Source organism: Erpetoichthys calabaricus, chromosome 9 (genome assembly GCF_900747795.2).
Source record: "Erpetoichthys calabaricus chromosome 9, fErpCal1.3, whole genome shotgun sequence".
NCBI lineage: Eukaryota > Metazoa > Chordata > Cladistia > Polypteriformes > Polypteridae > Erpetoichthys > Erpetoichthys calabaricus.
The window spans coordinates 1,100,983-1,115,902 of NC_041402.2; the positions used below are offsets into that span (position 1 = coordinate 1,100,983).

Genomic DNA, 14,920 nt, shown 5'->3' on the forward strand with positions numbered 1-14,920 from the left:
CCTCAGAGCCCCCGCTTTGTGACTCGTGCTAAAGGCCAGCGCTGGTGCGCAGGGCTCGCCTCCTGACCTCCACATTCTTGCCGTGTCATCTCGTGGTATCGATCAGCCTTGAAAAAGTGCTTACTCCACACGGAAAGAGACGACCGAGCCTGGGGGGGAGCATCTCGCCGCATCAAGGACTTCGCTAGCAAAGCCAATAGCGAGGCCATTAATATTTCAGAGCGCCAAAGACGATGGGGGTCACAGGGGCTGCGAGCTCGGCCAGCGCGGAATGGCCGCATTTCTCAGAAGACACCATGAGACGAGTCGGCCCGAGTGACTTGAACTCCGCACTGGCGACTTCAAGCCAGATGTGTGGCCTGCTGGGTGAGGGCAGCCTGGCATTAAGCAGAACATAGGAAGAGGGTGGATACCACACAGCCTATAGAAACAGTGGCAAGATGGCACAGTGGTTAGTCTTCATCCTTGGATTGAATCTTATGCCATCTCATTGGCATGTTCCTCCCATATCACGTTGGGTTTCACTGTTCCCATTTATGTGCCCATCAGGTCAGTACAATTCCAAGCTGGCACCCTGTGAGTGTGTCAGAGTGGGCCCTTTGATGGATTGACTCAGTGACTTGGGCTCTGCCTTAATGCCCGTGCTGCCAGGATAGGCTCAGTGACCCTGAATTAGATTAAATTGGTAATCTGATTGTAACAGCAACATGGTGGCATAGAGATGCAGTTTAACAGACCCAGTGTCTGTGCTTCCAATGCCATGCCCAGTTATTCTCTGCTTGGAGTTTTCCAGTATTGCCCATGCCACCGTGTATTGTTCTCCTGCCATTTCAGATTTCTTCCCACCACTCCAAAGATGTGCTCATTAGATCGACTGGTGATTCCAAAGTGGCACATGTGAGCTGGCTCTATGATGGCCTGGCACCTTGTGTTGGTTTCTCCTTTGTCCCCAATGCTTTTAGGGTTGGATGTCTGCCCCTCAGACCCAGAACTAGATGGTGTACGGTATTTGATAATGTGGAGTGCCAGGGCTCTGACCCGTCTACTAGAGCTGATTAAAGATGCAACTGAGGCTGCCCATGTCCATGAGGAGTGTGCAGGTTCTCCCTTTGTCTTTGTGGCCTCTCCTCACACACTCCAAAGGTGTGTGTGTTAGATTTACTGGAAAATCTGAATTGACCCCATGTAGGCCTGCGTTTGAGGGTCCAGCTAATAAACAAGCACCTCATCCAGTGCTGGCTCCTGCCGTGTGCCCAGTGCTGCCAAGATTAACTCTGATCCGTGTGACCCAAAAATGGCAGGAGAAACCATTAAAGAAAACTGATGGAGCGGACTTGTACTGGTCCACTTAATCCTTCAGCACAGGGCACAAGGTGGCAAGCAGCTCTGGACAGGGTGCCAGTTTATCATGGGGTACGTTCACTCACACCAGGGCCAAAAGTTGCCAATTAACATAACTGGCATTTTGAATATGTGGGAGGAGGTCTGGAATGCCAGTGCAAAGTGCACAACCGCAGAGGCAGCAGTGCTGACCGCTGACCTCCTGTGCTGCCACTAGAGGGCGGTGAGCCAGTTATGGGCTTCTGGGGTCTGCACTGGCAGAATGTGCGCCTATTGATCTGTTACGGTAGTGCTTTTATGTGAAAGGAACTATATATCTAGGATACCAAAAAAATATGGTGCCAATTACCGTTAGTGGGTTTTACATCTACATGTTGTGCCTTTCACATTTCTAAAAGCTATTTATAATATAGTGCCTTTCATGTCTTCACTCACTGGCCACTTTATTAGGGACACCCTGCTAGTCTCATGTTGGACCCCCTTTTGCCTTCAGAACTGGTGGCACAGATTCAACAAGGCACTGGAAACATTCCTCAGGGACATTGGTCCTAATTGACGTGACAGCGTCACTCAGTTTCTGCACCAAATCCCAAAGGTGCTCTACTGGACTGAGGTCTGGTGACTGTGGAGGCCATTGGAGTCCTGTGAACTCATCGTCAGGTTCAGGAAACCAGTTTGAGATGATCTGAGCTTGGTGACATGGCGGGTTATCCTGCTGGAAGGAGCTGTCAGAAGATGGCAGTCATAAAGGGACAGACATGATGAGCAACAAGACTCAGGTAGGCTGTGGCATTTAAACGATGCTCAGGTGGTACTAAGGGGCCCAAAGTGTGCCAAGAAAATACCCCTGACACCATCACACCACCACCACCACCACCCAGCAGCAGCCTGAACCGTTGGTACAAGGCAGGACAGATCCCTGCTTTCATGGTGTTGACGCCAAATTCTGAGCCCACCATCAGAAATTGAGTCCCAGCAGACCAGGTGACATTTTTTTCCAATCTTCTAATGTCCAATTTTGGTGATCCTGTATGAATCGTAGCCTCAGCAGCCTGTTGTTAGCTGACAGGAGTGTCGCCCGCTGTCGTAGCCCACCTGCTTCAAGGTTCGAGGTGTTGTGTGTTCAGAGATGCCCTTCTGCACACCTCACTTGTAACAAGTGCTTATTTCTGTTCCTGTTCCCATTCTATCATCTCAAACCAGTCTGGCTGCTGGCATCACCAAGGCAGAGAACTGCCACTCGCTCACTGAGGTTTCCCTTTTTTGGACCACTCTCTGTAAACTTTAGAGATGGCTGTGTGTGACAATCCCAGTAGACCAGCAGTTTGTGAAATCCTCAGAGCGGGCCGTCTGGCACCAACAGCCATGTCACGCTCAAAGTCACTTCAGTCCCCTTTTTGATGTTTGGTTTGAACTTCAGCAGGTGGTCTTGATGAGGTCTACAGGCCGTAATGCTGCCATGTGATTGGCTGATTAGAGCTTTGTGTTAACAAGCAGGTGAGCAGGTGTACCTAATAAAGTGGCCGCTGAGTGTCTATGTCTATGTATCCTTTTATAATATATATGCTATTCTACCTCTCCTTCTAATATATAGTGCCTTTCACATCTATCAGCCTAAATGTCTATCCATCCATCCAGCCATCCATTATCCCACCTGCTATATCCTAACTACAGGGTCACGGGGGTCTGCTGGAGCCAATCCCAGCCAACATAGGGTGCAAGGCAGGAAACAAACCCCGGGCAAGGTGCCAGCCCACCACAGGGCACATACACACGCACACCAAGCACACACCAGGGACAATTTAGAATCGCCAGTGCACCTAACCTGCATGTCTTTGTACTCTGGGAGGAAACCCACGCAGACACGGGGAGAACATGCAAAGTCCACACAGGGAGGACCCGGGAAGTGAACCCGGCCGTGTCTCCTAACTGCGAGGCAGCAGCACTACCCATTGCGCCACTGTGCCACCCCTACATGTCTATCTCATAATAATTTACTGCTGAGGTCTGCACTGGAAGCCCACTGGGTGGTGGCTGGGGGGCTCACAGAGACAGGCGCATTATAAAGTGACTTGTGGTGATGGCCTTGCAGACCTGACACTGCTCTGGGTGAGAAGCGCCATATCAAAGGGGTCTGATTGATGGACTAAGTGCCCCCCCCTCATTATCTTACCCCCCTTAGTTGGACATTTTGTGAACTGCTCCACATTAAAAAGGATGGAGGAGTTGCAGAGAACCTCGAGGTGGTACTGCCTTGAAATTTGCTCTATAAAATAAGAAGGCTGCCTTCCTTTGTAAAGTGCCTTTTGGTAGAGATTGCTGTGAAAGGCACTATATAAAACGTGTGTGGCACCTTTGGATGGTTCAGTTGTGCAAGATTGATCTGGGTCAAAGATGCCACAGACGTTGGATTGGCTTCTTTGTAAAGTGTCTTTTGGTGGCACTCACTATGAGAAGTGCCCTACAAACTGCTGGGACTGCTTGTGAAAGGCGCTATAGAGAATAAGTTAGAGTGACTCTTTTATAAACTGTCATTAAGTGGGGCTCGCTTTTGAAAGACGCTATATAAAAACATTAGTGAAAGGTGTCACATAAAATAAGGACGATTAGCTCCTTTGTAAAGTGCTTTAGGTAGAACACATTGTGCAAGGCGCTATATAGAAATGACAAATGAGGTTTGGTGAGGTGCTGTGAAGAGTGTCATAGAAATGACTGAGCAGTTGCTTTGTACGATGGCTTCTGCTGTGGGTCGTTGGGAAAGGCACTATAGAAGACCCCATAAAGCTATAAAATACGAGTGATGGATTCCTCTGTCAAATGCACCTTTTAAAGAAGTCCAGTTAAGAGTTTTGTGGTTGAGGGGAGGATAGCAAAGCTGCCGTATAAAACACGGAGTCTGCTGTGTGTGAAAGGCGCTTTATAAAATCAGACCGCCTGGGTCATGAATTCGCTCCTCTCATCTGACGTGGGGCTATGGTGCCCAAGGGGGTACGAGGGCAGCGCGCATTGCGGACGGCCCCTCCACAGAGACCTGGCAGGAGGACTGCGGAGAGCCGCACGGAGAGCCGCAGGATGCGCTGAAGCGCTCGGTGTCGGCGCGCCATCTGCTTCGAGTCTCCCGGGTGTTCATTCAAGAGGCACTTAGCGGGAATGGGCCACGTGGGCCAAGGCGACAAGGACAGCGAGGTCCGGGTGTCGAGTTCATGCCGCAGCGCCCTGCACCCAGGCTGATATGGCGCCTTTCACATACATCTTCGGGGGCTCGGACGGACTTAACGGTTCGCCACACCGCCTTAACGCCTGCCGCTCGCGCGCGTCTGTTCCGGTCAGGACTCGCTTCCCCCACTGATCTACTAACCTACATGAAGAGCCGAGCGGAGCTCAGCGCAGCCCCGGCCGCCATATGCAGGGGGTGGGGGTGGGAGCCATTAGCAGCCGTCGTACGCCTCCCGGGGGGCAGCGCGAGGGGATCACAGCTGAGCTGCACGTCTGCACCGCGTTAATTGGACAGGAATAAATGGACACCGCGGACGGAGGAACGCACGTGTGCGCACACGCGGGGACGGCGGCCTCGGAAGCGAGGACTGAGCAGCGACGCCGGTTTGGGGCTCCACGCCGACCATGAAAGGCGCTAAATAACAGACACCTATGAACTGCGTGTGCAATATCAGGGACCGATTTATAGCGCCTTTCAAATATATCTGTCTATCTTTTCAGCTACCTGTGATTGAAAGCGATCAGTTCATTATATAGTGCCTTTCATATCGACCCAGCGTGGTGTCCTGATTAAGGCTTTAGACTTCAAACCCACTACTGACGCGGTGTGACCCTGAGTAAGTCACTTCACCTGCTCGAGTTGGAAAACAAAAGAAATGGAGTCGATTGTACCTCAAGTCGCCTCGGCCAACCGAGTTCATAATATTAGTAATGGCTGATAGACACGAAAAGACTGCACTGTATGACTGACTGATAGATAGATAGATAGATAGATAGATAGATAGATAGATAGATAGATAGATAGATAGATAGATAGATAGATAGATAGATAAAAGGTGCTATATGATAGATAGATAGATAGATAGATAGATAGATAGATAGATAGATAGATAGATAGATAGATAGATAGATAGATAGATAGATAGATAAAAGGTGCTATATGATAGATAGATAGATAGATAGATAGATAGATAGATAGATAGATAGATAGATAGATAGATAGATAGATGAAAGGCACTATATAATCGATAGATAGATAGATAGATAGATAGATAGATAGATAGATAGATAGATAGATAGATAGATAGATAGATAGATAGATAGAGTGAAAGGCACTATATAATAGATAGATAGATAGACGGGAGCTCACCGGATTCTTCTCGATTTCTGAAGCCCCTTACCTGGTGGGCTGATTAAGTTTCTTACTGAGCGGTGGTCTTTGATTCGGGCCAGGCGAGTTAGAAGCCACTTCGGGTGGTCGTTTTCCCCTTTTGCGTGGCACTCGTTTTTTCGGGTTGTGGCAGGTCCCCTTGCTGCACACGGGGGGTGGCAGAGGTCTCAAACCTGGCTTTGGTAGGAGCGGGAGGGGGGCCCGTTACCGCTGCTCGTCCTTTTTGCTCCCCATGCAGTGCGGTGAGTGGACTGACAGCCGTCCCACCAAACTCCGTGGCTGGACTGTTAACTTAGTACCCCAAAAACCCAAACCGCTGCACACACACCAATCCACGTTTAGCCGTCCGCATTTCTCACTTACCAGGGTGCAGAATCTCTCCGGAGGGTCTCCGCAGGTGATCCCGGGGGGCTCCACTTTGACTTTCATGTACTCCTTCATGGACATCGGCTTGGGCTGACACGCGTAAAACTCCCAGGTCGGGCCGTCGTCCGTGCTGACCAGTGACTTGCAGATGTCGTACTGTCCCCGTGTCAGGGCGGCGCACTGCACAACGAGGGCGGCCAGCACGAGCACGGCCATCGCGGGGTCCACACACATGGTCCGAGGGTCCGGAAGGTGGGGTCTCCAGCCGGATCCGCATGGACGCTACTAGCTGCGGCTGCTCATGCGTCACGCCAGCAGGACTTCAAACTCGGATTGTCATGTGTCACCGCAGAAGTAGCGCAGAAGGCGATTACAGGGTGCCTGTCACGATAGATTGTCGTGTGTCATGAATTCAGCCGAGGACTGTCATCGGACATGAAATGAAGAACTCGGCCGGGCCGCAGCAGGACTCTTCAGGTGTCATGACAAACGCACGGGGTCCTGCCTCGTCCCTTAGAAACAATTAGAAGTCCAGCAGTAAAAGTGCTCGCTTATTGCTGAAAACGACCCTCCACGATCTCTTCAGCAGTTACAATAAATCCACTTTTCCAAGGCGGCCGTTCACACAGACAACGATTTCCCTTCAGGTGCAAACCGGGCGAAAACGTAACAAGCGTTGAAACAGCCCGCCCTCTTACCGGCTGTCTGCCCCCATCAGCGCGTTTATATTCCCAGTGAAAATGACACGGAGGAGTGCAACTTCAAGCCGCTTCAGCGCCGATCCTTCCGGGTCTTCAAGAAAAGCTGGAAAAAGAAAAAGAAAATCAGAATGTAAAAAACACAGGAGTCTCAGGACCACCCGGCCACGCGCCCCAGCCCGAAACAGGGCGCTATATGAACATTCATCCGGATACCGTACAGCCTATCGTCTCTGCACGAAAATGTACTATCATCGTAGGAGACCCCCACACGTCTCCGCTCGCGGTGGGTGGCCATGACGAACCGAACAGGCAGAATCGTTAAAGAATCGCAACGGCACGAAAGTCACCGACAGCGCGCTCGCCAAAAGATGTGCGAACAAACACGAGGGTCTGCCTGTGGCCTGCGCTCCTCGATGTCACTGTCGCGTAACCCGCAGAGCTGGGCGCCATAAGGCCAGGCGAGCCGTGCGAAGGCACCCCCGCGCAAATAACGAGAGACTCGGGGCGGCTCCGGCTCGGCTCGGAGGAGGAGGAGGAGGAAGAAAAGGCAGAAAACACGGCGGCGCGAAAGGACCCGCTGGCACCCGACGGGATCACAGGAGCGAGCGCCGCTGCATGGGTGGGAAGGATTAGGACCTTATAGGAAAGAAAGAAAGAAAGAAAGAAAGAAAGAAAGAAAGAAAGAAAGAAAGAAAGAAAGAAAGAAAGACGTACTGTTAACCATACAAGTGTCATATTCAACACAAAGGCACTATATTAAGGAAAAAAAGAAAAAAAAAGAAAAAAAAAATAATTTTGTTAAATTTAAAACCTGCACGAAAGGCGGAATAAAAAACAATTGTACTATGCGACATCATCATTAAGAAAGAAGCTGTACTGTTAACTACATAGGATATCTAAGAAAGAAAGAAAGAAAGAAAGAAAGAAAGAAAGAAAGAAAGAAAGAAAGAAAAATCTTTAATCATTGTGTCGAATAGGGCACATTTAAATAAAATGCACTATATAAAAATGAAGAAAAAAAAGTAGGATACCCTTGGGGACATTATCATTACAAAAGGCACTATATAACAGAAAGGAATGAATTTTGTTACATCTGACACATCTAATTGGAAAGACATCATATCAAAGAAAGGAATAAAAACACTTGCAATATACTCTAGACGACATTATGAAAGCCACTATATAAGAAAGAAAGAAAGAAAGAAAGAAAGAAAGAAAGAAAGAAAGAAAGAGGAGCAACCGACGCGTGGCCGGGTCTGCCATCAGGGTGACCCCGCAGTCCTTCGCATATATCAGCGAAGTCCCCGTTTTTGCCGGCAGTACAGGCGCCCACAGCAGTCCTCCATCCCACTTCGATCCTCTCGATTACAAACCCATCCACCGATCTTGCAGACCCCACTTTACCCTGAGCAGGGTCGTGAGAGCCCATCCCAGTAGGCATAGAGCTCAAGACAGGATGAAGCCCTGGAGTGTCCGCCGGATAGGGCACATTCGCCCCCATCCACGTCAGGTGCCAGTTTTACATCGCCGATCCACCGGGGCTGGTGAGAGGAGGCCCAGGCGAACATGGGGAGAACATGCAAAGTGCACGCAGGGAGCGCTCGGGATTTGAACTCCGGTCTCCTTGCTGCGAGGCGGCGCCGCTGAAAGTGCTATTCCAGTTGGGTGGTCTTCGTGGGGCGCGATGACAGCAGGTTTCTAAGATGTCACGAAGAAAGAAGAAGTCCACATGGACGGTAATTCAACAGGAGACCAGCAGCAGCGCACCGAAAAGCTAACGTTTAAAAACGAAATAAAAACAAAAGACGCGGTTTACATAACGACGTGATAATTCGTCACATTTCCGTGGCACCTTTTTCAAGGCGTTTTGCCGTAAACTACACCTGCATTTTCAAAAACTAAACTTGAATGCCTTGAAACAAGGCCGCAAATCCCGTAGTTCAGACAAAAGACAGTGACCTTACAGGTGACCTTACAGGTGGCCATGGGACGGCGACTACATGGCAGCTTCTTCAGCTGTGTGAGGAGCTTAATGGCGAAGACGACGATGTCGCTGCCAAACCCGGACGGTGGCTCTTTAAGTTAATTTGCGACACCAAAGGGCTCATTTCCGTGTCACCTTTTTGGCACAGAGTGGCACGGGGTTTTCAAAATATCAGGCTGATGTTCGTTATCTGAGCGGGCAGATGACAGTTGATGTCCCGCCGTAGGTGTGACGTCCGTTTCGTTCATTTTAACAGAGAAATAAAAAAAACAAAAAGAAGGCGAAGTCAACGCGATAGAAAGTTTGGGATTTCGTTTTCCAATTCGGCGCCTGCGGGTGAAGTTCACAATGGGAGGTGAAATGCGTGCGCGGGGCTCTCCTTTTGATCTTCGAAGTCCTGGGGCCCTTAACCTGACCTTGGACCTGACGCTACACTTGCGTCCTGACCGGCTCTGACCCTTCCATTCCGCTCCGGCATTTCGCCAACTGATGTGGTTAAAGAAAATACATGGAGGATAAATTTATAAATTAAATAAATAAATAAATAAATAAAGGGGCGAAAGAACGTGCATGCAGAGCGGGGTGGGCGGGGTTGGAGGGGGATGTCCGGGGACGGCTGTGAATGTTGTGGGGGTGAACGCGCAAGTGTCACTGAAGTCGTGTTGAAGAAAGCCGTTAAACGGGGAGAGTGGCGCCCTGAGGCGTTCCGTTTGTTATTCCGCTCTTTGCTATTTTTTACTAAAGCGCAGAACGCAGCGACGAGTACAGAAGTGGAAGAGCGCGGTTTAAGCTCCACATACACATGGTAAGGGGGCGTCTGGGGGGGGGGGGGGGGGGGGGGGCACGGCGTGATAAAGTACCAAAAGTCCAACAAGTCCAGCAGACAGTTTATGGTGGGGGGCTTATCCCGTAGCCGGGCGTGACTTGTGTAAACCACCCTCGACCCGCACGTCTCAGGACCACCGAGAGCGACTCCTCCACTTTAAAGTGATCTTCACGCCCCTACAAACGAGCACAAGTTCGAGCCCCGGCCGGCGCCGCGAGTCTCCACTCGTTCCGGAGTTGCATTGAGTGTTAAGTTTCATCCAACGCCTCTCATGCGGGGAAAGTGGCGGTGGCGGGCGGGCGGGCGGCCCCCTCCAGGGTCGTTATACTTTCTTTTCCGGGTACTCACCTGCATGTGTGCGGTGCTCCATCTTTCTCCCGGACCTTCTTTATCTCTCCCGGATCAGTAATCCTTTTTTTTTTAACAGACGCTGCTCTCAATAACTTGCGGCGCCTCCCAAATCCGCTGGCGGCTCTCCGCTCGTTGGCGCTTCGGTTCGGACCGGCCCTTTGTCGCTGTCGGCAGGTTACTTTTTGAATGACAGGATGGGCGACAAGGGGGAGCGCCCCGCTGACTTTCCGCTCGTTTCGGCGACTCGGCTTTGCCCTGCACGCTCAAGGGCAGATAACAGCAGCTTTATGGAGCGCCTCCCTCCCCCTCTCTACATGTTCCCTTTCCTCCTCCCTCCCTCGCTCGCTCTCTCTCTCTCTCTCTCTCTCTCTCTCTCCCTCTCTCTCTATTTCTCACTCGCTCGCTCTCCCTCCAAGTTAATACGGCGCTGATGCCAAATCCGCTTCACCATCACTTTCAATCACTCGCGCAGCTTTTATTCCAGCGCCCGGTCCGGGCTGCGCAACTTCCTCTCATCTCTTCGGCTCCAAACTAACACCATCCCACCAGCAGACCGGGCTTCGCCGTTTAAAGGCACAGCGGCCAGACGAAGCATTTAAAGACACATTGGCCCGTTTCTTTTTCTTCTTCTTCTTCTTCTCCTTCTCTCTCTCTCTCCTTAAGATGCCGGATTAGCGTTTCAGACGTCCGGCTTTACTCGCTGATCTGCTCGGGGTGGCTAAAGAGCAGGCGAGGCGTCCTATAAAACACATCGAATTAAAAATAACTAATAGCCTTTGGTCGGGGTGGCCTGTCCCATCAAACACTGACCGGTGACCTTGTGAGCTGGTAAAGCCGTCGAGTGTGCCAAAGAGGATGACATCGTGGTCGAAAGTGATGGCACTGGCGACGCTAATGTCACTTTAGCATCTGTAAACTTTGTCGCGGTCCTCGTAGTCTTGTGTTTCAGGTGGTACGCCTCACATTGGTGCACCTCCCTGAATTCACCGACTGCTCTCCTTTCTTCTGTTGTGCAAACTTCATATTTCCTGGCTATGCCCTTGAAATGCCCATGCCAATGCAGACAGACGGCCTGAGATGCCAGCACTCAAGTGGACACAGGCAGAACAGAGAGACACAAATAAATAAAATGACTAAAAAAAAAAAAAGCTAAAGGGGTGACACGTCACAAAAATTGAATGTTGTCAGGCATGTGCCATCCGCTGCCAGCTGCCACACCAACTGAGCTTCAGAGCAGCTCGTCCACCTGAAGCCATGTGATGAGACATGGCCTGTAAAAGTCAAGAGGCAATGCAGTACACCATTACAAACTAAATATGCTTAGAAGATCCAAATGTAATGTAAGCTGCAGGACTAAATGCCTGCTCCTTGAAATCCGGCAAGGCCTCTGCCTCCTCTTCATTTGTCTTTTTATTAGCTTTCAACATCCATCCATCCATTATCCAACCCGCTGAATCCGAACACAGGGTCACGGGGGTCTGCTGGAGCCAATCCCAGCCAACACAGGGCACAAGGCAGGGAACCAGTCCTGGGCAGGGTGCCAACCCACCGCAGAGCTTTCAACATCTGTATGTAAAACAAGGCCATCCAGATCCATTCATTCATTCACAGGAGGAAAAAGTGGCACCAAGAAGCAGTCTGGTCTCCGTATTTCTACTAATGAGGTGACCTGCTTGGGCCAAACAGCAAAGTCAGTAGTGGGGACTAAAGTGACATCCATGGAACATCAAATCCCATTCATTATAATAGAAAATAAATCAAGATTGATGAGGAAATGATGTGGCAGTCAGAGATTTGAAAGTGACAAAAAAGCTGTCAGTGGAATTGTAAAATGGATGTATGTGTTTTAGAGTTAGCTAAATGTATGCATATGCTGGAGTGTATATATGGGGTATACATGTCTACGGTGTGACAGTGTGATCTATGTGTTTGTATTCTAAGCAATCAACATAGACCTCAGCATTAACATCTGCATTGCACCATATATTGGAATGTTTTCTATAATGTATGTTTTAATAAAATGCACTTCATTTGTCATTCCATCACAAACATTGTGGTACTAAAATACATTGCATTTTTCATTCCAACAGATGGTGCATCAGAAACATTTGTGGTAATAAAGTGCATTGTGTTTGTCATTCCAACAGATGGTGCACCACAAAAACTTGTTGTAATAAAACGCTTTGCATTTGTCATTCCAACAGATGGTGCATCACAAGTATTTGTGCTAATAAAATGTATTACATTTGTCATTCTAACAGATGGTGCATTACAAATATCTGTGGTGATAAAATTAATTGCATTTGTCATTCCAACAGATGGTGCATCACAAGTATTTGGGCTAATAAAATGCATTACATTTGTCATTCCAAAAGATGGCACCTCACAAAATTTGGGATAGTGAAATACTTTGCGGGCGGCACTGTGGCACAGTGGGTAGCGCTGCTGCCTCGCAGTTAGGAGACCCAGGTTCGCTTCCTGGGTCCTCCCTGCATGGAGTTTGCATGTTTTCCCCGTGTCTGCATGGGTTAGGTGCATTGGCGATCCTAAATTGTCCCTAGTGTGTGCTTGGTGTGTGGGTGTGTGTGTGTGTGTGTGTGTGTGTACGCGCGTGCTCTGTGGTGGGCTGGCACCCTGCCTGGGGTTTGCTTTCTGCCTTGCGCCCTGTGTTGAATCTGATGTGACCCTGTGTTAGGATATAGCGGGTTGGAAAATGGATGGATGGATAAATGGAAATACTTTGCATTTGCCATTCTAACAGATGGTGCATTACACACATTTGTGGTAATAAATGCATTGCATTTGTCATTCCAACAGATGGTGCACCACAAACACTTGTGGTAATGCATTGTCTTGCTACAAATATTTATGATGCACCACCTGTTGGAATGACAAAAACACAGACACTTATCCTTTTACTAAGGTGGACATAGCAAGCAGAAATTAAGAGGTGACCTGACATAAGTAGGCCTTTTTAAAATGATGAAGGGAATTAGTCCAGTGGATCGAGAGGGTGACTTTAAAATGAGTTCATCAAGAACATGAGGACACAGCTAGACGCATGTTAAGGGTAAGTTTCACATAAATATTAGGAAGTTTTTGAGCCACAGACATGTGGCAGGGCCAGCTTAAGGGTACATCCCTCCCCTAGGCAGGGTCAGTCGCAAGTGCCCCAAAGTAGACATCCCAAAGAGAGTCTTTCTTTTAAATCCACACAGTCGGATGAAGGAGGAGGAGGGTCCTCCTTGGAGATCGGTGTTCATCTCCAAAACTGGGGACTCAAGAAGGGTTTTGCCATCCCTCCAGGGCATGGCACCCTTAGGCCAGTGCCTAGTTGGTCTATGCCTGGAGTTGGCCCTGACACATGTGATAAGTGACCAAGTAGTGTGGTGGACAGTGGCACTTTAAGGACCTTCAGAACTGATGTTAGTTTGGAGGAGTTAGGTGGATGGGCTCTTAAACATGCTGGTGCTTTAATGGAGCTTTACTGGGTTGTGTGGTTTCACCACAGCTTGATAAAGACCCATTTCTTTCTGGGATGCATACTTTGCATGTGAATTTGGTTCCTTGGACTTTGAAAAGATTTGTAATAATCTAATGTCTAGTAGGTGATCTGGCAGTGGACTGAGAGAGCAAGAAAACCTGAAACTGGCCAAGGGGATAATGGGAGTCCACTTAAAGTGAGGAACCCTTTTGTGTGTCTGCTATTCAGGGCTCTTTATGGAGCCTCTGAAGAAATAAAAGGTTCTTTCTGGAACCTTCACACCGATGAAGTGGCTCCACTATGGCAATGCCCCGATGGACCACCCTGGCTCCTTCAGTTTTAAGAGTCTTGTTGGGCTGAGTGGCCTGTTCTCGTTCAAAATGTTTAAATGTTCTAATATCACGTTTTTGTACATATTTTCTAATTTATGAATTTCTGCCCTGCATATTTTCTTACTCTCAGACGTTTAAATGCAGCCGCACAACTTTGCGTTCCTTAAACAACCTATGAGTGAACCATCTCGAGGAGATCATCGATTTCATTTTCGGTTCCACGCCGTCAACTTGCGGACTTGTTGTGAGGCGACTTCAGCGCAGTGGATTAACTAGAAAGGCCGTTTGTACCCGGGTCCGTCGCGCTCTCCATCTTTCGTTTTTTATCGAGGCTGTCGTTGAAGCGTGCAGGATGGTACTTGAAGACACGTTAATTCTGCTAGGCGTCTGAGTCATGCGGGTGTACGTCTTCCGACACCTGCCATTGTGCGCCATTCTTCACACTTTCCAGAAGTTGGCGGGTGACGAGCAATGAATCGATAGCGAAAGTGAAGATGAAAGCCACGGCGGACGTTTGAAGTGAAGGCGGCGCGTGGCTGGAGCTGTCCGCGGTCCTGAAACGGGCCGGCTACTGGTAAGGCACGTGCGCGCGCGCGCGCGCTCACACGCGGTCACGTGACCGGCCTCAGCCCGAAAACCAGCGCTCAGTTTGGCGCCCTGAGTCGGTTCGTCTCACGGCACACCGAGCGAGGCCGACTATCTGCGCTGCCAGGGTGCCTGGGGCAGCTTTCTTCGAAATTCCTGAAATGGTTATTGCCAGATCCTTCGGGATTGTGGTCCTTAATAATTTAGTTCTGGAAGTTTTTTTTTTTTTTGCGCTTAATGTTATTCACTTTGATTTGAATTTTGACGACTGCCCGGGGATGCTGAGGGTTTGCGCTCCCAATCAAACACGCAATGCCAGAGTTTGACCCTCTCGGGCGTTATTTCTGAAGCACTGCAGACCCGCCATTGAACGGCAAACCGCCCTTGGAATGAAATTCTAAGCGGGCTGCTGTCAGACAGACAAAAGATGCGAAGTACATCGTCAATCTTCTCATTCTACAAAATATTTACAGAGACAAATCTCTAACGGCAGATTCCACCAACCCTCGAAGATCGTTGCTTTAAAATCACCACATAACAGCACATATGGCGTTCGGTCCCCT

At 49.3% G+C, this 14,920-nt stretch overlaps 2 protein-coding genes across 6 annotated transcripts in view; one reads left to right on the forward strand and one right to left on the reverse strand.

The window, feature by feature from the left end:
- ntng2b (netrin g2b) overlaps positions 1-10,558 on the reverse strand; it is a 76,385-nt gene extending 65,827 nt beyond the window's left edge. Inside the window, exons 1-2 of one of the 3 annotated variants that reach the window (XM_051931610.1) lie at positions 9,954-10,558; positions 6,092-6,898 (exon numbers count right to left, since the gene is read on the reverse strand). In XM_051931610.1, coding sequence (XP_051787570.1) covers positions 6,092-6,328 — 237 coding nt within the window. In that variant the 5' untranslated portion in view covers positions 6,329-6,898; positions 9,954-10,558. The remainder of the gene's footprint in view (positions 1-6,091; positions 6,899-9,953) is intronic. The other 2 variants (XM_051931609.1, XM_028809066.2) reach the window with 2 other exon arrangements.
- Positions 1-14,920, forward strand: part of miga2 (mitoguardin 2) — a 532,313-nt gene that overhangs the window by 346,463 nt on the left and 170,930 nt on the right. The gene's annotated exons all lie outside the window — the stretch shown is intronic.